We start from the raw sequence: 24,517 nt of genomic DNA, 5'->3' as shown, positions 1-24,517 counted from the left end.
GTGCCACAGATTTATGTGTGCAGCAATTATATTACATTAAATGGTGGAAGCTTTTTTAATTCCTCTGGCACCCAGTAGTACGCTTAGATAATAAAAAACTATGGGGGTGGTCTTGGGTATATTGAAGGAACCTTTTGCAGGTATGATACTCCAGCAAAGATAACATTATCAGGTGCACTCCGCTGTGTGCATGCAGACCAGTCTAATAGGTTTCTTCTATCGTAGAGGTAGCTGACTCAGATACATTTATAACCAGGGGATTTTGTTGATACTAAATCCTGGTCAATGATTTAATTTTCAGGCCTTGTTCATGCAGCATTTTGCTCCTGGGTAAAGAGCAGCGCACGCCTCCCCAGGCCAGTGCTTTTTGGGCATGTTTAAACACAGCAGTGCCGCAGATAACGAGTACTTCTGTGTCCATTGATCTATAGATGTTTCATACACTAGCTGTAGCCTGCGTTAGAGATTTTGGTTACCCTGTTCCAAGTACTGCATTATGTATGTTTTACATACAGAGCCCATGTTGAATACAGAAAATGACATTCCCCAAATGTGTGATCGTGGACAAATCACGCCTCCCTCTGTGCCTCTGTTCTTAAATCTGGCTGAAATGAGAGCGCCTGGAAACATGGGTGCTAGACGTCTGAAAAATCTGTAGGTCGTTTGCCATCACTTCCTGTGATGTCACTTGTGGGCGGGGTCAAATGGCATCGCTTCCTATGATATCAGGGGTGAAGGGCCGTGTGATGTCACTTGCGCTACCCCTGGCATTTTGGTGAACTGGCGTCCCAGGCTCACCCCTCGTTTGATGCATATAAAAGTACTCTCCGGCTGAGATTCTCATCTTTAGCCATTCAATCTAATACATGTTCACGAAATGGTTAAGATACAATAGCATTTCCACAGCAGAGATTGTCCTTTAACTTTTGCAAGGGTGAAATCAATGTAGAGTAATTACAACACTGATACCCTGAGAACTTTAGCAGAGGCTGGCCATTAGAGCCGCCATATAGACACCTCCTTCACGCATCAACTCATTCCTTCGTCTATTAATGTCACGTGAGCAGCCAGGTGTGGATGCAGGAATAGACAAGGGGGGGTGGCAGTTATGGGCGTAATTTTAGGGGGGGGGGCAGGGGTGTTTCCCCCCCCCCCCCCAACTTTCATGGCACACTATTTTGTCCCCATTCATTTGAATGGGGCACATTTTCTTCAGAGGTCATGTCCCCACCAACATTTCCAGCAAATTTACTCCAATGGTGGCAGTGCTTTCCCAGATTCGGCACCTCTACAAAGTGGCCCTTTTCATCACTCTGATTTATATCCTCTCTTGGGAAGTGATTACAGAGGAGTGCGTGACCCGAGGCAAAGACCACCCTTAGGCAAAATGCTGATATCATACATATTTCAGTTGCAGACCTTGATGACATTTGTATTGCAATCCATCTGGGAGAGCCCTGGGCAGAGAGCACCTGCCCAGGAAACTGAACAGCCACTGTCTACTACTGTGTGGGACAGGCTCTAGTTGGAGCCGTTATAGGGTACAAGTTGGGTAGTGGGTGCCTATATCCAAGAACTTTGGGACTTGTACTTTATCAGATGCTGTGGGATGAATTACCCATTTTGACATGCATTAAAATTCGCATTTAGGTGTCAACCCATCCCTCCTCCATCCACACATCCATCCTTCCTTCCTTCCATCCATCCATCCATCCATCCATCCATCCATCCATCCATCCATCCATCCATCCATCCATCCATCCATCCATCCATCCATCTCTTTATCCATAAACCACCTGTTACACCTATAAAAAGACAGACCCATTTGCTTTGCCAATGCTGGATAATCTTTTATTTGTCTGGCTGAGAATTGGAGTTCTCGTGTGCGGGAACTATTTGCTAATAGGCCAAGACTTTTTACAGTGCGTTCATCAGGGTTGTGCCGTGTGAATCAGGAAATGGCAAGACAGAGGGGAAGGGAGAGGCCTCGTTTTCCAAGACTTGACTTTGTCCTTACAAACAATAAAAATACTTCAACCATTCGATTTCAGACACTTGAAAGGGAAAAGGGCCTAGATACTGCGCAAAATCATCAGCATAGTAGTTTCACAGCAGTGCATTCTGCCAATATGTGGTATATAAGCTCTTCACATTTATTTTACAGAGAAGAGTCTGGACTTTCCTTATACCTTTACCCAATTCAATGCCCAGTTGGATGCTTAAGGCGATAAAACTGCCTTTGCAATGGCGCACCGCGGTTTCCTTGAGATGCTGAAGGCAAAGCAACAACAGAGCCGCAGCAAGTTTGGCGTGGCATAATGCGTACACACACACGTGACCTGCACCGTTGCTCGCTCCTCGTGCACCGTTTCCACAACATGACAGCAAATATTTCTTTGCGCACCCCTCTGATCAGGAAACCTAGTCTGCTGTACTTATGTTAATCTGCAGAAGCTCTACAGGCCCCTAGAACCTAATAGGCAACCGTGGGGAAAGGAAGAAAACGTTTTCAGCTCATACCGATGATAAGCCATACTTGCCAACTCTACAGATTTAGGCAGTCGGCTACTGCTTTTGAAGCAGCCCTACCACCTACAGATTTCAGTGACAGATCCTACGGCTTTTTACAGTGGCAAGTAATTTATGTGATTCTAAGGCAGACTGCTTAAGACCAGCCCAGGCAGGACAAAGCATGCAACACATTAATTAGTCTGTCTGCACAGTGGGCTGGTAGGTGATTATTTTGATTGGGCTCAGACCAATCCACTGACCTGTCAGCTACGTGACACTCTCCTGCATTCTTGCCAGCACAACCCTTAGGTGAACCAGCAGTGAAAGCAAGTGACAGAGTGTAACACCATCACACAGATCTGCCAACAATTTGGTGTTAGCATTCAGAATTATACATTTTTAACATTTCAACATCTTTCCATGTTGTGCTGTTTGTTTTGTATTTTCCTGTGATGTCATTGTTATGGGAATTATTATTTTTCAAACTTGAAAAATCCTACATCTTTCTGGTCACAGAATGTTGGCAAGTATGATAAGCCAAGGACTAGAGTGTACTATAAGGAGCCAATCGGATCACAGAGGAAGACGATCCTGTGTAACAAAAGAAAGCAGCAGTGTTTGGGAGGGTGGGTGAAGCAAGAGGATTCATTGACAACTCACATATGAGCGTGGTGAACGTCATCCGCGTGACCCCTCTCTTCACTTGGAAGTCGTTTATATACGTGTCTCCACGTACAAACGTAAGGTTGAGGACGACCTATATAAGAAACACAATTCGATTAAAATCGCAACTTTGAGCACATATGCAACAAAAATACAGGTATCCAGAATAATGCAATTTCCCATTTATTGTCTCGGGAGGATAGCTCAAGGGCAACAGGAGCAACACAGGTTCAATCCCCGGGTCCGCGGTTAGAAACCTCTGGGTATTAAGCGAGTTATAAATAACCAATCATATCATATTGTCTCAATGCGCATAAACAGCAGGAAGAGTAGAGTATAACATATAAAGAATGCCCCAAGAAAATAGGGCGACTGGCAGATACGAAAGCAGAAGAAACGGGCTCACCTGCTCATACACTTGTTCGTTCCGTTTCAAGGCTCTGACGTTTACTCGCATGGTTTCCTGAAAAACAGCACTACATAATCATGGATAGTATAAATGTTGTTACATTCACAAGTTCATAAAGAAAACATTGGAACGCTAGAACCTAGCTATTGCCGGCAATTGGTGTTGTGTAAAGGACTGGTTTATTTATATGCATTAATAAAGTTTCACTAAGTGAGCCAACGACAATGATGACGCAACAAGTAGCTGGGGGTTATAAGTAAGTAAGTCTTTATTTCTTCTGAACTGACTCATCCCTTTACTGTAACGTGAGCCCCATGTGAAGACCCAGGATTGGCAGAAAGACTGGGGACCCGCCTGCATAAATCAAAACAGGTCACACTATTCAATTTCTTCAATCCACCTTAGTGGTTTTCTGATCACTCTCTTCGATGGACTCCCAAGACATGGTTACTTCAGTATCTACTACATCATCACTATCTACGTCAGCATCCATATAGTCAGAGTAACTCCCTTGGGAGTTGACTAGGTCAGCCGGCTCATCATGATCAGGAGTACCTTCTGCAAGTTTCCTGAAGAACAATGAGTTTCTGGTGATAGAACGACCAGAACCTTCTGCCGACACCATGGATCCCTGAACTGCTGTCCCGATCAATTAACTGTGATCAAACGCAGACACATCCTTCTGTGCCCAAGGGTGGCGTACTAGCACAGAGTCACCCATTTGTATATTCGATTTTCTGGCCATTCTCTGACCGTTTGCATAGCTCTTCATTTTCCTTTTGCTTACGACATCCTTCTTCCGAGCTTGCTGATCCAGGTTTGGACAGATCACTGGATCCATCACTTGTGGCAAACGAGCTTGCACCACTTGTGGAAAACATCAATTCTGAGGGGCATACTCCCATAGAGCTTGCGGCGTGTTCCTGTAATCTCGCAGTAACATGCAGATGTCTTGCATGAATGACCCTCAGGTGATGGCGCAAACTTGAAGAGTACGTTCAATGTTGGCCATGAATCGTTCCACGGTGCCATTGGCCTGAGGCCATAGTGGGGTGATCCTTCCATGTTGAAACCCCAGATATTCTACGAACATGACAAAATCTCGCCCACTGAAGGGCGGACCATTGTCCGACTTTACGGTTTAAGGAATACCAGTCAGCAAACATTTTGTCTACAGCTGGAATTACTGCATGAGCAGCAGTGGAAGAAACTAGATGTACCTCTGGGAAACGAGACATCTCATCAATACCAACTAGCACGTATTTGCCATTTGGCAATGGTCCAAACATGTCAATAGCCACTTCATCTCACACCTTCAGTGGTAACCGTGTCATTTGCAAATGTTCTGGGAAAATGCGAGGGGCCACTGACTTGCAGATGATACGTTTTCGAGCATCTTTTGTATTTTATCGTCCATTTTGGGAAACCAAACCTTTGTTCTGAGCTCTCGCTTGGTGAATATGATTCCCCCATATCCTACGTGAGCAAGACCAATTATTCGATCCTGCAGGGATGGAGGAATGACGATTCTGGTCTCGTTTAGCAGTAATCCCTGTGGAAAGATGGACAGCACATCCTTATGAGATGAAACACCTTTAGTGATTTCCATTCGCTCTCCGAAAAGGATTCATCAACTATGTGATTCGCGCAACCTCTCTGGCATCACCTTATCTTTGACTCGTGTCAGAACTTTGTTTAGTAGTAACCCCTTGACGATCTCCGGAATGGTCAAGGAATTTGAAAGTGCCTTGTCCACTATATAGTTAATGTATTGGTCTGCTTTCATGGACTAGGCCTCCTTTGTCGGAAGTGGAAAGCTGGACAGGAAATCCGCAGGATTGTTGTATTTTCCTGGCGGGTGTATAATATCAAAACAATATTCTTGTAGCCTAAGATCCCAAAGTCCAATTCGGGTTTGCCATAAATTGGTGAGCGCCTGATGGTCTGCAATCACAGTTTTACGTCCCATGTAGGAACAGGTGGTAATGTTCACATGCCCACACGACAGCCAGGCTCTCTTTCATGTGCTGCGAGTAGGCACATTCAACTGGCATGTGCAACAATGTGTCAGGGCAACGATGAACCTGGTTTAAACTGCGCTAGTATGGTTCCTAAGCCTACTGGACTTGCATGCACCGTCAGCTGCGTTTCCAGGTCAGGATTGTAGTAGGCCATGGAAGATGCCGATGAGATGCGAGACTATCTCGCTGAAGACTTCCTCGAAATCTGAAGACCATTGACATTCTTGTCCTTTGCTGGCAAGGAGTCGCAACACTGTGCTAACCGAAGAAAAGTCCTGAATGTATCTTGTGCAGTAGCTGGCCACGCCCAGAAATGAGCGCACTGCTGATGTGGACCTGTGGGTGGGCGTGGAAACCAGGGCTTGCACCTTAATTTCAATGTTGATTTTCTGAATTCACAATTGGCTGTATTCAGTGTCCAACATGCATCCTCCAACGCCATGTACACTCGTTGTAGAGTGTCCTTATGAGCCTCCTGTGTGGCCCCAAACATTAAATCATCATCACTGTAGTTAAGGCACTGGGGAATATGCCGAACGATTTGAGGTATTTCATTTTGAAAAATCACAGCTGCTGAAGAGACCCCAAAGCTGAGCCTCTTGTATCTAAATAATCCCAAGTGTGTTGTGAAGGTAGTGATATAGCAATATAGTACACATAAATGCATTAATAAAGCTTCACTAAGTGAGCCAGCCGCAATGATGACACGGACACACAGCTGGAGGGTTATAAGTACGTCTTTTTATTTCTTCTACGTACCCCTTACTGACTCTCCTCCCTTTCCCGTCACGTGAGCCCCATGTGAAGACCCTGGGATGGCAGACAGACAGACAGCAAACTAAACACAGACATAGAACACTACAATGGGTCTGTCAGAATGTAAGACAAGTTTCAGGAAACGAGGGGCAAAAAATATTTACACAATTAAGAACGCCAATAGTAAAGCCGTAAAAAGTGTGATAGTGAATTTTATAGACGATACCATGGTGAAAAGGTAGACCATATTTAGAACACTACCATTAAATGACCACATTGACTTCAACAAACCTGCTAAGCCTAATGCTGCCATTTGCTCCCCCATTACCCAATTAAAGGTTCCTGCCACTCCTTCACTGCCACTTGCTTTTGTTCTCACATAAAGCTGCCCCTTAACCTCTCCAGTTATTCCCACCCCCCCCACACCCTATCACCTCCCCCTACCCCGAGTTGTTCTCAACCGATCCACGCCTAGGTTCAAGACACAGTAAGGTCCAAGCGCAGAGTTGAATTGGGGTAAATGCGTCTAATTTCCAGTACTGGTTACGCATAGCAAAAGGTCACTGGGTACACAGTGCGGTGGAAGGAAGCCAAAGTGAAGCTGCTGTGATAGGTGAGAAACATGTAATGCCCGACATATGTCCCTTAGTGGAGAGGTATACCAAGGTTATGGAATAAAGCACCTGCTTTAGCTCTGGGGCGACATTCTGGAAGTTACCAGGTTACATCCACTCAATACATGTATGGTAATGGCTAAATAAATCCGTATCCCAGCACAGACAATGACTTTGAGGACCTTCTGAATGTGCCAAATGGCGTCAGCCTCTCATTAGACAGTGGACGCTTATTTAGACTTTCAAGCTCTGCTGAGGGTTTTCACTGTGAACAATGGACGACCTCACTGATTGGTCAATGTCCCATCGAGTGAGCAGCAAACAAACCAGGCAAGTATTCTCTCCAGACCGTTTTCAAAGCAAAGCAGAGGTTTCTGAAGTTAATTGGAAGAATCTACCATGATTAGAGGGTGTATGTAAATGGGACCAAAAGGTGTTAAGGTGTTCTTTTTTTTTGTTTAGGTCTGGGCAAAGAACTGGCTCGAAACCAGAGCTCTGAAGATATACATTAGAGGGACAATCGTCTCAATCTGCTGTTAGGTGATGCAGAAATTGCATCCTAGTCAAATGTGAGTGGGTATCCGTTTACATGATGCCAGTACAACACGTTTGGGCAAATATATTGCAATGGGATAGCACTACCTGGCATATGGCTTGAAGATCCTGGATATAGGCAACCGATTGCGCTATGCCCTCTTTTGGTGCAGCCTTTTCGGCGTGGCGCTTTTGGCGCAGGCCCCCGTTCAGTGCACCTGTGGTCATCAGTTCGCCAGGACCTAACAACTTGCAACACCTGTACGGCAGTGGACGAAGCGTATGCAAAGTAGTGGAACTATGCTCCCTGCTGGCCTGCCCCCGCTTCCCACAAATCCCATCACCATGTCCCCTGCCATGCACCCCCAAACACACCAGCTGTTTAAGGGAAATGTTCAGTGCAGTGCACTAAAGTGCCAATTTCAACTTCTTCCTACACTTTTATTTTAAAGCCAAACCATTCCGGAACGGTTTCTTTTTAAATTAAATATAGGAACTGTAAAACGTAATAAAACAAGGTACGCGCACCATTTTGCACCTGCCACCATCAATGGCCAGTTAATACAACTACGGGAGTGCCTAGCCAGTGCCTGTCCCATGCCTTCACAAAAGCCCAAACTGTTAGCATTGCCAGTGTGTGTTTAATGTCTAGTCGCCCAGCTTTTATATGGTCTCCTAAATTTATTTTTCTTCCAAGATGACATTTCGATCTACAGGGATTCATACCCAAATAATTACGCACTGGACAGGGGGTTGAATCCAGTGGCATGATCTTGCATGAAGACAAATGCCGATTTGTGCAACCGATGGCGGACTTTCTATGCTACGAACCTTCTGTGAATGCCGTGTTGCTGAAGATTTCATTGGTTGAAGTCATAAAGCTTAGACTGGCGCCCACTACTAAACAGCTCCATTTAGTCATTCATGGGCCTCACGGAAAACTAATTTAGTTCAAAACATTTGTTCAAAAATAGAACCTATGAGGGCATTCCTTAAAAAAGATGACACTTCCCATTGGGACGCTCAATGCCTGCCAAGTTCATTTGATATCAATAAAGAGATATTGTGAATGTTCCATGCTAGCCACTGCTGGAAATTGAAATTGTTTGGGTGAACTATCACTTTTTTGGAAGGGCGGGGTCAGGGGGAGTGGTCCCAGCCAGTTTGCACAGTATCTCTTCATCAAACCCATTCCCAGCGATTTGCATAAAAGCTAAGAGCATTATGGGAACATCATAATGTCCACAATTTTAAATGTTAAAATAGGTTTTATATTGACTCAGTAAGAAGCACATTTCAGGTGGATAAGGGATTCTTTAGTTTTTATTGGTCACAATATTCACCCTACTAAAGAGAAGTCTATAACTTGCAGGACATATATATCAGTTAGGCTTTGGCAGTTATTCTGATATATGGGCGACTGACGAATGATGTGTCTATTTGTACGGCTGAGTTGGTGGCGATTGGATTGGCGATTGATAAGAGTGTGCGAGTTGGGGTATGAGAAGGTGGTGGTGTTCTCGGATTCATTGAGTGGGTTGCAGGCGATTGTGGCAGGGGATGGTGATAGGAAGGATGTGATTTTGGATATCAGGAGGAAGATTGATCGGTGTGTGCGTGGGGGAATGGATTTGGAGTTGGCGTGGGTCCCCAGTCACAGTGGCATTTTGGGTAATGAGTTGGTGGATCTGGCGGCGGGTGAGGGTATGACGAGGGGAGCGGTTGATGTGAGGTTGCCTTTGAGTGTGGATGAGGTGAAGGCTGTGATGGTGAGATGGGTCATGGATGAGTGGCAGGAGAGGTGGGTGAGTGGGGTGAAGGGCAGGTGGATGTTTGGTGTTTGTGGGAAAGTGTCAGTGAAGGTGGATGCGGGGAGTCTGGAATGGAGGATGGGGAGGAGGTGATGCTGGATCGGTTGAGGATAGGGCATGTGGGGCTGAATGACTGTCTGTTTCGAGTGGGGAAGCGTGAGTCGAGGGACTGTGCGGTGTGTGGGGTGCCTGAGACTGTGGGACATTTTTTGCTTAGGTGTGAGAGACATGTTGAAGAGAGAGAATTGATGAGGGTTCGGTTGACTGCGCTGGGTGTGGCTGAGCTGAGTGGGAGGGCTTTGCTGGGAGGTGACGGGGTGAGAGGCAGGAGGAGGAGCAGTGTGATGTTGGATTTTGTGAGGCAGAGGGGGCGGTGGGAGGAGTTGCGAGTTTATGTGAGCTAAGTATTGGTTGGTGGGTCTGGTGCACATCATCCTTTAGGATGGGGAAGCGCCTGCGTGGGTCCGCCCACACCTCCGATAATTGAGAAGAAGGCGGCTTTGGCAGTTTCCAGTGCTGAGACTTTTGAAAGCTTGTTGAAGAGCTGGTTACTTGTGTGTGCTATAATGCAGCTTCAGATCTGCTTGGTAGATTTCTGTGCGACCCCTGGGCCCGAGAAAAGAGCACATGGTGCAGGCGTATCCTGAGCTTTTATGAGCAGACTGCTTTCAGAAGACTAAGCAGCGCTCTGTGCCGAGTCTTCTGAAAGCGGTCGGCTCATAAAGGCACAGGACCCGGGAGAGATATGTGCATTTTCTGCCGGAGCGGCGTTCCGGCTCATTCCCTGCACTGCTTCTAGCCATTTCTTTCAGATGCCCTCACAACCAAAGCTCTCGATGCTGGTGCATAGGGGCGTCCTAATGCAATCCCTGAATGCTAAGAGACTCACTTTTTTGCTCTCACTTCCCCACTCGCTCTCTGACCTGAAAAGTAGTACAATGTCATTGTGCTGGAAATGTTAGCCTTCACTTGGACAGCCGAATAGTGTCACTCGTACATTTGAGGATGCAGGTTTCATCTTTGCACCGACCACAAGCCCTCGGCCACATTCTAGCGCCAGAGGACACAAACAAGATTTGCTCCAGGTTGGCATGTCCCTCAGTCAAACGCCAAGAATTTAATTTCCAAATAGATGATGCTCCAAGATGGAGAAATGAACAGTATATCTTTCGCGGCGGCCCCAACAAAGTTCCAACAACAGAGGTCGTGACCAGAGCTTTATATCTGCCATATGGAGGAAAACAGAGAGGTTGTTTTTGTTGAAGGAGTTTGTGGGAAGTCGAAGCTCCCAGCAGAAGCGGAGCAGGAAACATTTTGTAGCAGAGATCTCCAGGGCTAGCAGATTTAAGCATCCATGGACCCACGTTACATCATGAGCAACATCTCCTAGGACACACTTGCCCCACACTTAAAGTGGGTATCATGAATAGCGCTCAACCTGGTGACACCGGCCAAAAGTGAGTGAGCCGTGAGCTATGGGTATGAGAGTGCGGTCCCGTGGTTGGAGTGGAACACTGCCTGCACTATAACCAAGAGGAGATTCCTCCTGCAACTGCTAATAAAATAAAGTGGCCATATTCAAACTACAAATGAAGAGCCGGCAGCCATAAAATTAAATAACAATGGCCTCGGATCAGATCCAGCGTCAGCCACTTCTGGCGCTGCATGGGGTCAGGCATGCAAATGCACACTGTTGGATTAAGGCTCTAGAAAAAAAGATGTCCTGAATGTTGGAGATCCTGCTGAACAAGGCACGCACGGTGCAAAACCTGCCCCTGATCATTGCAATAGCCAACATCCCAGTTAATTGGATTAGGGCCTGGCCCTCTGCCAGCTGCTCTGCTGTGTCCCTGCAGGCCGCGCAGCTGTGCCTGTGGGCGCGTGCACTGCTCCCAGGCTCTTAATGTAGGTGTGTTCCAGCCCGCAAGTACAATACAGGGAAAGGGGCAATGCAAGGGATCTTGGAGACTGACAGTGTAGCGCCTTCTGCACCACCTGCAGGTACAAAGCCTCCGTCCATCACCCAAGGGGGTGCTGGAGTCAGAGGGGAGCATACCATGCATTCGCACTCGAGGTTGCAGATAACCATGAATGAAATGAAAGAAAATGGCCGCTTTGTTGGGAAAAAGCACATACAGCCAATCACATACCACATCCTACTGACATCACAGCCAATCAGGGACTGCTTACATTAGACAACACCCAAAAGCAAGTGCTTGGAAATTTTAAGAGACATTTTGAAAAAAACCTATCTATGAAAGCTGTTTATTTTACAAATAAATTAGATAACAATTAAAACATTTTTTTATTAACAAGAACATATGGTGGCCGCCATTTTGGAAGTATAAATGGCTGACAAATTCACCACACAATACAAACTCAGACAAACCAAGCAAACAAGTGTGATTGGAGAGAACATGGATGGGAATGGGAGGAAAATCCTATAGATTTCACTTAGCAACGGGCATTAAATGGGTGGGAGATGCAGCCAAACTACATAAATTCATCCTCATATTTGTCACCTGCACTGAAAAACAATACAAACTTACATTCAAACCCCCTATTTCAAGCACTTATGCTAAAGCTCTTATTTTAATGACAATAGTTTCGGCTTTAAAGGTAGCGCTTTCGGCGTCGCCCAATAACCAAAACAAAAAAAAAAAAAAAGTAGAATAGGCACACCGCCCCCAACCACTCCCGCCCACTTCGACCACTGCTGTACTGCTTCCAAAACACTACAAAATGCAGTGTTTTGGATGACTTTTTATTCAAGGAATGTTGGCCTACTCAACAAGTGAAGACGACAGCACAGCTTGCATTCCTTGATTGTACACACAGTCATCCAAAACACTGCATTAATGTTTTGCATGGCAGTATATTGAAGACCTGATGCCGAGGGGTGCATGCCTTGCCATTTTTTTAACACTACGCTCCCATATTCACATTCATTTAGGAGAGAAATTGGTTGCATCAGTGAGTTAGTGTGTACATGCATGGTTAAACCCAAGTACGTGTGTGCAGGTGTAAATCAATGTGTTTGAACTGTGCAGTCAAAGAAAGCATATGAATGCATGTGTGCAAGTATTTTCGTATGAGATTGCATGTGTGTTAGGAATTGGAGTAGTCTGGTGGGAGTACATTGGCATATTCTGGATATATAGCCCATGCTTGGACTAGCTGGCATATGCTAGAATAAATTAGCATATAATGGCAGTACCTGGTAGAAGCGCCTGGCATACAAGGAGCATAAGATGCCTTAAAACAGTACTCTGACTGGTAGCACCACCATATGGCCATATACAGGCAACAAATGCAATGTGATGCAATGCCTACACTGAAACACAGGTGCACAAAAAACGTCAGGCTTATTTGCAGTACACTTGGTCAGGTTAAGATCACTCATATTAATGGAGTCATCGATTTTACATAGGATACTATCCCAAACCACACTTCCTCAACATTCTGCCAATACATGCATCTGTACAACATGCACCATAAGAAAGGGCACAACTAGTGGCTTTGCAAATGCCGGTTTGCATGGTGCTACCACGCTGTAGTTGCTTCTGAGTTCAATATGACAAAGTGGAGCGGAGAGATGGTAAAGATGGTAAGGAGTCCGGAAGAAATGTTAAGTACTGTTCTCAGTGAAGACAGATGCGATATTCCACGAGCTTTCATGCCTTCATGCTTACTAATGTCATTAGCCAATTTATAAACCTCAGACAAAAACAGGCAGAGTGCACCGTGCCGGCACTTGTAGTGGTGTCCCGCAAGCTGCGCACAAATGTTTGGGGCAAGACCCGCAGAGGTATTTTACTGGCATTATTGTAAATAGCATCCCACCTCTAATTTTTAAATTGTAAAAACCTTTTGTGAATGTGAGGAATTGCCATCTGGTGAGAGCATAGAAGCCTGAGTTACCTTGTTTTTTTTATTACCTAATAAAATGATGCAGGTAATCCAACTCAGGTTGCCAGCTAATGAGGCCCCTTCATCCCCCAGTTCGATAAACTCCAGAAGCGTAGTATACACCTGTGCACTGCTGCATCAGTGTCCTTATCTGCAGCACCTGCCCTTCTGTGGCACAGAGCAAGTTCAGAGGTCACATGCCTGGCTGGGCAGCAGCTGTGACACAAGGTCACTAGAGACAGAGAATGTGTTTAACAACTGTCTGTTGGCAGGGTCATCTTTAGGAATTAAGTTTTTTTTGTATGGTGACCAATAGTGCACACAATTATTAAAGCCATATCAAATGTTCGTACTCATGTAAACTCAGTGAGCTCAGGCCAGCTATGGAAAGGCTATGTGGATTATGGCCAGATTGCCTGCTTTAGCAAGCAAGGCAAGAAGACAGGAAAGCTGCTTCTTTTGATCCTCTGAGAGATGGGCAACACCTCTCCTCTAGCCCAGGAAACTATCATCAGGAGAGCTCCTGTGCACCATGCTTTAAAAAGGCACATCCATAACAAAGGCCAACTTGATTGTTCTGTTTTTTTTGTTTATGTTTATTTGTTCAGCGCCTTTGGCAAAAAACACTTCCTACATTTAAAAAAATAAATAAATAAGTGAACACTTTCTGTAAAACATGATTCTGTTGTTTATCAAATCAACTTGAAACTGAATAATTGTACATGACTGTGAACCAATAGAAGAGGGGTCAAATTAACCCTCTTTATGTAGCATATTAGTGCTTGAATTGAAATTTTAAGAATAAGCCGTGAATGAACACGAAATTTGTTTAGTCATTTTCTTGAATTGGTGTTTTTTTCAAAATTGAATGTGAATTGATGTAATTTAGTATTTGGGATTTCTCCTATAGGAGTGCCCAGGTATTTCCTCGATTTATTTCAAGGAACACCCACTTTTCACTTATCCCCATGTGGACACAGGCGATACGGAGCGAAACTTGAAGGCCTAGCCTAGAACAGATTGCTGCCAGGCCCCTGTCGACAAAGCGGAGCACCACCATGCTGCGTTTCCCAAACTGTGTATACAGTTCTTACTTTGTAGTGGGGTACTGGGTAGGCCTTTGCCTCACCCTCTCACATTGGGTTTCTTCAGGCCATTAGGCTCCTGATTGGTTAGGAAGCATCAGTCACTGTGCCAATAATAGTTGAAAGCCCAGCTACACATTTTCCTGCAACAGAACAAATAATTAGCTCAAATATTGTTAAACAAGCCCCGATTAGTGAATATGACAGAAGGAGACCAGAAATAAATCTGTGAGCCTGCAAATTAATGTTGCAAGTGTTACCAATTGCCATGGCAGCCAGATATTTCGATTCCAACAGCATTTATCTTTCTTTGCTCTGTAGCATGTATTTCGGACCTATGGTGGCGATGTGTGCCACCAAAATGCGCCAAAACTAACAATGATCCAGTGAGTCTTGTTGACAGAAATCTTGATGGGAAATTGTTGCTGCCATTTCTTGAAGTCTTGAAGGCAGATAAATGCTTTTTTGATTTTTGCAAGTCTACTTATGAAGCTAGAATGTTTAGAATTCAATCAATAACAGTAGTTGAGAGCTATCCGAATTGGTTGAGAGGAGGCCAGTGACATCAATATGCTAACATTTAGTATTCTAACAACGTTAAGGTCTGGTCTTTAAAATTAGCCACACTCCAAACACTGCCCCTTATTCATTTTCACATTAGAATGGACCATTTCTTCTAGAACCCACCAAATTGGGAATCCATGTCTGCTTAATCATCTGAACCGTCACGAATGACAACCTGATAACCAAAATATTTAAATGCTATCAACAGTTAGCAGAAAGAGTTTAGCAGCCTTTCTTTTTGTGTATTTCTTTTCATTCATATATACAGTACAAAATACAAGCTTAAAGGAATGGTTCGTCCAAAAATGTTTATTTAAAAAATAGATAGGCCACATAAAAAAAAAAAAACGATTGGGTGGCTTTTCCTTCATTGGTGCTGTACGCGGAGGACGGGGACCGGGGACTACAGGCAGAAAAGCTGCAGCTGCATCTCGGTAAATGCTATTTTTTTTGTAAAAATAAACACTAGCTGTGGTTTTTTTTCTAAGTTTTCCGGGCTGGAGGAGCTCGGAAAACAGAAATAAAACCACAGCTTTAAAAACGTATTTATGTTTGCGGTAGCTTTTGAAGTGACGGCAAACATAAATACAACGTTATTGTGTTTGAAAACGCTGCGGTTTTTCTTTTTTGCTAAATGCTCGGAAGAGCCTGAGAACCTTAGAAAGATAAACCGCAGTGTTTTCAAACACAATAACTTTGTATTTATGTTTGCGGTCGCTTCAAAAGCGACTGCAAACATAAATACAACGTTTTTAAAGCTGCAGTTTTATTTCCAAGTTAAAAAACCCGCAGCTAGTGCTTATTTTAAAAAATAAATAAATAGCACTTACCGAGATGCAGCTGCAGCTTTTCTGCCTGTAGTCTCCGGTCCGCGTCCTCCAAGTCCCGGCACCAATGAAGGAAAAGCCACCCAGTGGTAGCTTTTGTTTACTACTGCTGGCTGGCTTTTCCTTCATTAGTGCCGCAAAAGCCAGAACAGGCGGGCAGCCAATTCACAAAATGGATGCGCCCATGTGCTTGCCTTTTCAATTTTTGAGCTTGAATTGCTCAAAATTTTACATAGGGACTTCGAAAAAAAAAAACGTTTTTTTTTTATGTTGCCTATCTATTTTTTAAATAAAAAATGTTGGGCGAACATAACGAAAGTTAAACACTTGAAATTACTTTCCCCAAAATGAGAGCCCCCATTAGCCCAGCGACCCTGCCCCGGCCAGCTCCTTTTTTACAAAGATATGGGGCATCCTTACACCTCCAAAGTTCCCGAGGTCGTATCGACGTACGCCAAAGCATAAGGGACATACCAGGCAGGTCTAACTCCTCAACTCGCCGCTACCAGAGAATGACACTAGCCCTGGTGCACACCCAATCCTCTGCACAATAGTGCTGTAAGAAATTCGTCCATGCCCCCACGCAGCAGGTTACAGATAGTTCAACATTGGCGTTATGTTCTCCATGTCATATTTCCCTGGGCTCGGCTGCCCATTCCCTCTCATTTGGCAAGGCTTCTCTTTTCCAGGGAAATCGCTATACATGCTCTAGCCGCCAACAGCGTGAAACGTACCATGTGTGACAGGGCCCTCCACCCCTCTCCGCACCCCTCTAGCCCAAACAGGTCCAGCATAGGGTTTATCTCTCTGTGAATCCCGCCCAAATCTCTGATCCAGCCCAGGCCCTCTTTCCAATAGACCTGCACCCTATCGTAGGACCACAGGATATGCCAATAAGTGGCCCGTGCCCACAGTTCCGCCAGCATATCAGGCTCACTGATGGATACTTTTTGGACAGCTTCACCTGGTCATACTGCCACCTGTGTAGCATTTTTACCATACATTTTATACTGACATGCTATTAGCATTTTATATGCTCCCTTACACAGCTTAATCCATAATTCTACATCCAAATCGCTGCAGAGGTTTTTCTCCCATCTCCTTTTCAACCCTTGTGTTCCTCCTACCCTCACAGCTCACATACATGCATATCCAAAAAGGTTTCCGTTGGTGTTCAGTCTCTTTCTGTCGCTGCCTTCCATGTATTCGTGCTTAGCACCCCTTTAAGCTTCAAATAACTAAACACTGCGAGTTTGCCTATGTTAAGCTGTGCTTCTAAGTCTTGTATGGAGATACAAATTTCCCCCGATCCACAGCCGCCCTTTTTTCTCAAGTGCTGCCTCAAACCATTTTTGAAAGCGTAACGGGTCTGGGGTCTGGGAGTTCTTCCCTCACTGGCAGAGCCCAGATATGATTCAGTGGAACCGTCCATGTAGTGACCCTTCTCATCCCCGGCTGCTTCCTCCAGATATCCCATTAAAGGCCCAGAATACCCTGCTCTCCAACTTTCCTTGGGATGCTCCCCTTCGGTACCTATAGCCATTCCCCCACTGGGACCAGTATCAACGTATTATTTCCTAGCTAGAACTACCGTTTTTCGTGATCCACCCTCAAACGAGGGACAAGGGCCCTTAGTTGTGCTGCCTTATAGCAACAGTTCAGATCGGAAAAACCCACCCCACCCTTTTCCATCGGCAGGATGAGAGTGTCATAAGCTACCCTCGGTTTCCTACCCTACCATAGAAAATGCATCATCCTCCGGCCAAACCTCTTTCATCATCAATTCTGGTACCCTAAAAGGCAACATTTGGAACAGGAAGAAAACCCTAGGCAAAATGTTCATTTTCAGTGTGTTAAGTCACCCCCAGGCTTTCATGTCCCCGTATAGTTTGTCAAATAAAGGAGGAAAGTTTGTGTCACATAAATACTCCCACGGATCTGGTCACTACTACCCCTAGATCACAGGTATTCAAACTCTGGGGCGCGCCCCCATCCCTGGGGGGCCGTGAGAACCCTGCATGAAATGTAAAAAAATATTATTTTTTTTCAGTTTGGAGGAAATGGGAAGGGGCAGCTCACAAGGTCGAGCTGAAGCATGGAACTGTCTCAGGCAGCAATGAAAAAGTGGTCTGCAGTTGCAAATGGATATTCATTCCTTTAGTCACAGACTGAATAGAACCCAAGCAGGTGCTTTGTGTTAAAATGTAAGCAAATTATGATATTTAAAGAATATTTATTCAGCAACAATGGTCAAATTTAATAACTGCATAGTGAAGTAACTCATCAAACTGGCACACATTGGCCAAAAAGGTGGCCCATTTTGACTGGTCCACACTAGCATTTTGAATTTGGTACAGGCATTGCCCTATATGCCAGTCCGAGCCTGGTGGTTCATCCATAATGGCGATGGGGCGCCCACCCAGTGGCCGCCTAACCCATTATGGAGGAGCTAAGGAGCCAGCCCAGTGAAACAATGAACACTCCCTCAGCTGCTTTTTCCAGCCCGGGCAGTGTTCCTTAAGATCCTGGATAAAGCTGCCCACAGCCAGATCCAACACTTCCTTGAAGCCCAGGCTATTCTCGGGAAAAGGCAATCTGGCTTCCGCAAAGGGCACGCACAGAAACAACCCTAGTGGACCTAAAAAAAACAAATTGCCCAAATCATGGATAAAGGCAAGCCAGCCCTCCTGTTACTCCTACACCTATCGGCTGCCTTCAATCTTGTGGATCACAAGACACTCACCTCACATCTCAGCCAATCAGCTAACTTCTCCAAAGAAGCAGCTTCCTGGGTCACTTCTTTCCTGGAAGGAAGGGCAATTAAGGTATTCCCGAACAGAGATAATGCAGCCCCCACCACTATCCACTGCAGAGTCCCACAGGGCTCTTGCACAGCACCCACATTGTACAACTTGTTCACAAAGCCCCTCTTCGACAAGCATGATGCACTTGGTATTGCATATAGTAACTACGCTGACGATACCCAAGTACTCCTACCACTCTCCGGCTCTTACAACAAAGACGCTGAAGCACTTCATCTAATATACACCACGATCCAGGATGGCGGCCATTGGCCTCTGCCTCAATGAGACAAGACCAAAGTCATCATTTTAGGTAAAAAAAAACACTTTAGCCAAACTTGACAAGCTTTACTCCAACTTCACCATAGACAAGACGATCATCCCGGTCTCCACATCCGTCAAGACCCTATGGGTTTACATAAACTCTATGCTATCTATGACAAGGCATGTCAGTGCCATCACCTCTGCCCACACCACAAAGCTCATCAACGCAATAAAACCCTACCTATCCAAGCCCAACTGTCTATCACTAGCCAGAGCAACTATTTGTGCTAAATTAGATTATTGCAACTCCCTCCTAGCAGGTACAGCTGCAAAAAATCTAAACAGACTCCAAATCACCTAGAACAACGGTTTACAAGCAGCTCTAAGCATTCCCAAAAGGAAGCACATCTCCCACACCAGGCAGGCAGCTCATTGGCTCCAGGTTAAAGAGTGCATCACTCAAAATCCTCACCCTCACTCACAAATGTCTCACCCTCACAGCAGCTTCATACCTATCAGAGACGATAACAAAGTCCACCTCTACACGACCCACCAGAACCCGTTATGCTAACCAACTCTACACTCCACATATCAACAGGGCCAAAGCAGGCGGGCTAGGCTTCCCTTACATATCCGCAAAGCTATGGAACGAGCTCCCCACAGATATCAGAGCAGAAAACTGGCCTTCTGAAAAAAAAACTGAAAACCTCACTCTTCATCTAACCATTTGTATCCACCGTCCTGCAGGATATTTTACAGCCAATGAACGCACATCTCCTTCCGCTGCCACCTCCCTTTCTTGCCCAAAACATTCCACCCCACAGACGCACATTTACTCCATCCTCCTTCCCAACCATAAACATTCCCTGTGCTCCCTCACAGACACACCACAAACACCTTACCTTGGGCCCCAGCGACTTCCTGTTTTATATGCCCACCAGCCCTTGCATGCACTTGTGTGCATCCAGGAGCATGACAGTGATATAGAAAGACAGCTCAGAGTTGTCTTTCTAAATATATTCCCACCCCCCTACTTTTTGGAAAGGTTTCACTCCATACCATGTAGTCCATTTTACCAGAGTGCAACATGCGTTAAATGATTGACAACTGTACTGCTAGTGCAACGACTTAGGCCGAGGACCCTTAAGTTATTCCTCCTCTTCCAGGTCGTCAATTTTCAGGAGAGCCACCTCCTCTCTAGTCTCAATGTCCAGCCACCGTACTTTGAATTGCATCTCTAGCAGAACAGCGCCAACCTGATTGTTCTCAATTCCCTGCACCTTAATCCCCAAGGTGTCCAGTCTACTCTGCAAATCTGTTAAGTATGTCTGTATATCTCCATGTAGGGCCTTGATCTCTTGTAGGATACAGAAATATCCTCCTGATGTGACTTAGTACCTCCTTCCAAGACCTTTGCCATTTACCCCCTCTCTCTCTCTGCTGGCCATGCCGTACTCTCGGTGGTGCTTCTGCAGGGACTATGCATTGCTGGTCTGCTCCACCGCTGTCTCCAGCCTGCCAGCTTACCTCCACTGGATCAGTTCAAACCTACCACCACTTAGGCACACCACACTACTCCACTCCTTGTTGGCCTCCTTTCATGCCTCCCCATTGCCTCACTCTCCCTTCTTCTCACCTCCTTATGGTCTTGTCTGCAGCACAGCAACCAGCTGAGCTCAATCCGCAGCCAGATGCCACCAGCTGAGCGGCAACTCCAGGGCCCTCTCCTCAGTTCTTTGCCGGTTCCATCTCCCTGTCTCGGGCTGGAAGGCTGCCTCCTTTCCACAACCACACTGGGGCTCCTGTACCCCTGGGCCCTCTGTCAACCAAAACAAGACTTCGAACCATGCTTCACTGATCAAGGAGGGGCTTGTCAGTCAGGACTGGGCAACCCCACCCTAGCCCACAGACCATGCATTCTCTCCAGGGCCCTTTCATCTGTTGTTTTCCATCCCAGTCACCTTATCGCTGGTTGAAATAGCCACCTCCCTTTCTCCTTCGAGCATAACAGTCCTCACTCTCCTTCCTTCATGATGGGGGTGGGTCAACCCCACTTGGGCACCATCTCCTCCAACGATGGCTATCACCGCTCCCTCCTACCCACTGCCCCCCAAATCAATGGACCAGTCCTGCATTTGCGGCCGGCCAGCATAAATCCGCACAAGGCTGCAAACTTAGCGGTCCTTCTAGGGTTTTCACCTCTGCAACCGCCCCGTAGTGACACCGCCAGCTCAAGGGCCGTCACTTCTCCTGCCACCGTCACAATCCGCACTCTGCTTTCTTTGTGCTGGGGCTCATCCAACCCCAAGCATTCACACCACCAACGATGCATTGTTTGCTCCTCTAGCCCTCAGCAATGTCGGGTCCAGAGGAAAGCCACAGTGAGCAAGCACCTCTGTCATTCTATCAACGCATAAGTGCACCTCTCCTCACTCTTGGGCCTCAAGGGACCAAGAGGTTGCACCCAATCTTCAATTCACATTAAACAGTTCTGCTGGGCTCCTCCACCACAATTCAGTGGCAAGGGTGTGCAGAACCGAGATTCACGTGGCCATCTTGGTCCACGCCCCCAACGGTCGACCTTTAGCAGCCTTTCTAATCTGTGCTGACCTTAATTGCACAATCCAGCACTGGCATATGAAGAGAATTGGGATGTATTTGGCAAGAAGGAACTACACATTTGTTTGTCCGATTTGAATATGTAAAAGGTTCCCTGTGAGCACTGCAACCTATGTACCAGTGCAGAGCCTAGAAGCCTAGAGTAGTGACTGAGGGTCTAAATTCAAAAATGTAAAATATAGTAACATTAACAATTTAAATATTGAACTGGCATCAACCCATACAGTTTATACATTAGTGTGATAACATTTCTGTACATGATTAAGGCAAGGAAAAAAACAAATCATTTAAAAAAAAAGGTCCATAAATGTGTGCATGACACGCCCACCAGTAGTTCCACCACGTGGTGGCCCAGTGTGCTGGCATAAGGCAGGATTCGAGACAACAACAAAACCCTATCATTGGGAGGCCAGCAGGTGGGGTTGCATTACAAAGGGCATTTACTCCATGCTAAAATGTATCCACCACTAACACTATCAGTTCTTATTTAATTATTGGTCATTTATTTAGCGCCTATACACTTTAAAAAGCATTTCAAAGCACTCCAACGCAGGGATAGAGAGTAGAAATTACATTCATAATAGGCATTGGATCATTCAGAATGGACCAGGGCTATGCATTAGAGGTGCAACATAGTACAAAACACAGATTTATTACAACATAAATTATTGTACGTGTCCGACAGTCGATGCAACAATGCAAGAGCTTTACATAAAATAAGTGAGAGAGAGGGAGAGGGTAGGGTAAGAGAACATAACAATGAGACTATCAACATGCATGACAGCAGCTCTGATAGTGTTTAAGTGCTAGACCCCTAGTGGAGAGGAGGCGAGTGGGGTAGGGGGGTGGCTGGAAGAGGCACACTCACTGGAAGCACAAACGGAAGTGGCAGCAGATGTAAAAGGACACCTAATTCGATTTCTAGCAGAGGCACACTGGGAGCACAAACTAAAATGTCGACAGGAGAATAGTCAATGGAATCGAGTTAGGTGAGCTGTCAACTCACAGTAAAGCTGAAGGAGTGCAGGAGGTTCTTGGGGCCAGGTACTGCCTTTAGATTCCAGAAGACTTTGTTGTGGTCTGCTTACGCTGTGAAGAGGGCTCATGGGGCAAAGCGCTCTCAGATGGTAGCTATGCAGCCAGTAGGAGGTTCCAAATGGTTACCAGGCAAATTGGAAATTTAGCGGGCGCTCGAAGCAAGGACGATCAAAGCACTGTATCCAGGTTTTGGGCTCTTTCAGCAGAAATGCACTTCCTGGTGGAAGCAGAACCTGAAACCTGCCCCTTCTCTAACCCACTGCTGTCCCTTTTAAGATTTCAGAACTGGAATCAGGGAGTCTGAAGGCCTTTTCCGGCATATAAATGTAACTTGCTGGTTCTGGTATTCTGTGACGAAAGACTAAAAGACTAATGCTCTGCAAGAGTAGAGGTAGGAGGGAGTTGCTAGACTGTCTACTTAGCCTCACACTACTTCTAAACCAAAGGTGATCTCAATCATAAAAGATGCAACAGGCCCGGCCCAATAGCTATACCTCCTTTGCCTCTTCGTAATGTGGGCCAAAGGCAGGCAGTATCTCCAGAAGGGGTGTGAGCTGATAAAGTTGCAACACAAACAACAATAGTACAGTGGTACTAAAATGAAAGAATGTCCAATTATAGGTCTATAAAAATGGGGAATTTAAGCAAAGCAATCAACAAATTAAAAACAATAAAGACCCCCGATCCCCCCACCCCACTGCCACACAGAAAGATGCACAGAATGCAGACCGTTGTTAAGAAAAGGCAGTCTGGATTGATAAGCAGGAGTGTTTAGGCAAAAAGATTTCAGCAGCAAGGCATTTTTTAAAGAATGTTTCTTTAAAAGGGAAGAGAAGGGGGCTTAAGGGTGGGCCTGTGAGGTAGGGCTTCTTCAAGATACCTTTTAGTTCTAGTCTTGGGTACTTGACAGTGTAGAGCTGGGCTTCTCGCCGTTTTTACTGCTACAGAGCCAGTGTCAAGACATGCAAGTCGTGTGGGCCTACTGGCAAGTCAGCAGTGGGTCATTTCAATGTGCAGGCACCAGTTAGATTGATCCAGCATTCAAGATGGTCAAATTAAAAGCTTCAAATGCTTTGAAACAGCAGTCGAATCAGTGGCGAAATGATGCTTCTGCTGTATCGAGTCAACGTTCAAACCAGCTACTTCGACAAAGTTGAACCAGCGGTCGGGACAAGCTGCTCAGCATCAATGGGTAGAATAAATTCACTAAACAGATTGTTAATATAGATGGATAAACAAAATTCATCATACAAGTAATTAATCAGAAGGTGCATACAAGTCTAATGATTTAATGAATCCTGCAACCGCAATTCCGTCTGTAGTATTACAAATAGAGAGACAGTTAGACCAAATAAGATTTTCTGCCCCCAGAAGTCCCAAAGTATTGAATCTGCCCAAATAGAGTCCCCTAAAACCTTTCAGTGCTGCACATTCTAAGAAAAGATGACGGGCAGATTCAATGACCCCTGTATTGAGACAGAAACGACAGGAGAGATCCAAGTTACTAATCACCTTCCTTCTATATAGGACCTCCTTAGTAGGCAGAATGTTCCATATGAGTTTCAGAAGGAGGGAGCGGTAATAGCGGTTAGGAAATTGTGTCAAAATAAAAGACAGACAACCTCTCTTCTTGTGGTCAAATTGTAAGTCACAGAGAGATGGGTAGGAGTGAAATTTTTCCAAGGTATCATTCCAGTCATAGCAGAAGAGCAGCTCTTTCACCCTATTCGGATTGGTCAACAGAGTGTCCCTATCTGCAGACAAATCCGATAAAGTCTTGTCACAGATATCTCTAAATTTTAGAAGGAATACATTTCGATCTAGGGATCCCTGTGAGAAGAGAATCTTACCCACATCGTCATAGAGCATGTCATATTTAGGACAGAGAAGAAAAGAGTGCAAGGACCCTCAAAAGGATTCTGGCACGGAGTGACACTAGACCCAGTTTGAACCTTATAGCCACTATCGGGACACAATTGGGAAGTTTCATGACCTTTCGCCAAAAGATACCCTCAAGGATATCCCAAAAGGTCAGGATATCCAAGTAATGTAATTCCACTCCATATATTAGTTTCGGAATGACCTTTCCCT

The 24,517-nt window shown here is 45.4% G+C and overlaps 1 protein-coding gene across 2 annotated transcripts in view; it reads right to left on the bottom strand.

Annotated features, from left to right (window-relative positions):
- The window catches only part of GINM1 (glycosylated integral membrane protein 1), a 161,250-nt gene that overhangs the window by 77,307 nt on the left and 59,426 nt on the right, over positions 1–24,517 (bottom strand). For both annotated transcript variants that reach the window (XM_069607670.1, XM_069607671.1), the window contains exons 2-3: positions 3,581–3,637; positions 3,172–3,268 (exon numbers count right to left, since the gene is read on the bottom strand). In XM_069607670.1, coding sequence (XP_069463771.1) covers positions 3,172–3,268; positions 3,581–3,637 — 154 coding nt within the window. The remainder of the gene's footprint in view (positions 1–3,171; positions 3,269–3,580; positions 3,638–24,517) is intronic.

The sequence above is a fragment of the Ambystoma mexicanum genome, chromosome 4q (genome assembly GCF_040938575.1).
Source record: "Ambystoma mexicanum isolate Mex_15411 chromosome 4q, UKY_AmexF1_1, whole genome shotgun sequence".
Classification (NCBI taxonomy): domain Eukaryota; kingdom Metazoa; phylum Chordata; class Amphibia; order Caudata; family Ambystomatidae; genus Ambystoma; species Ambystoma mexicanum.
This window is presented reverse-complemented; position numbering and strand designations above follow the sequence as displayed.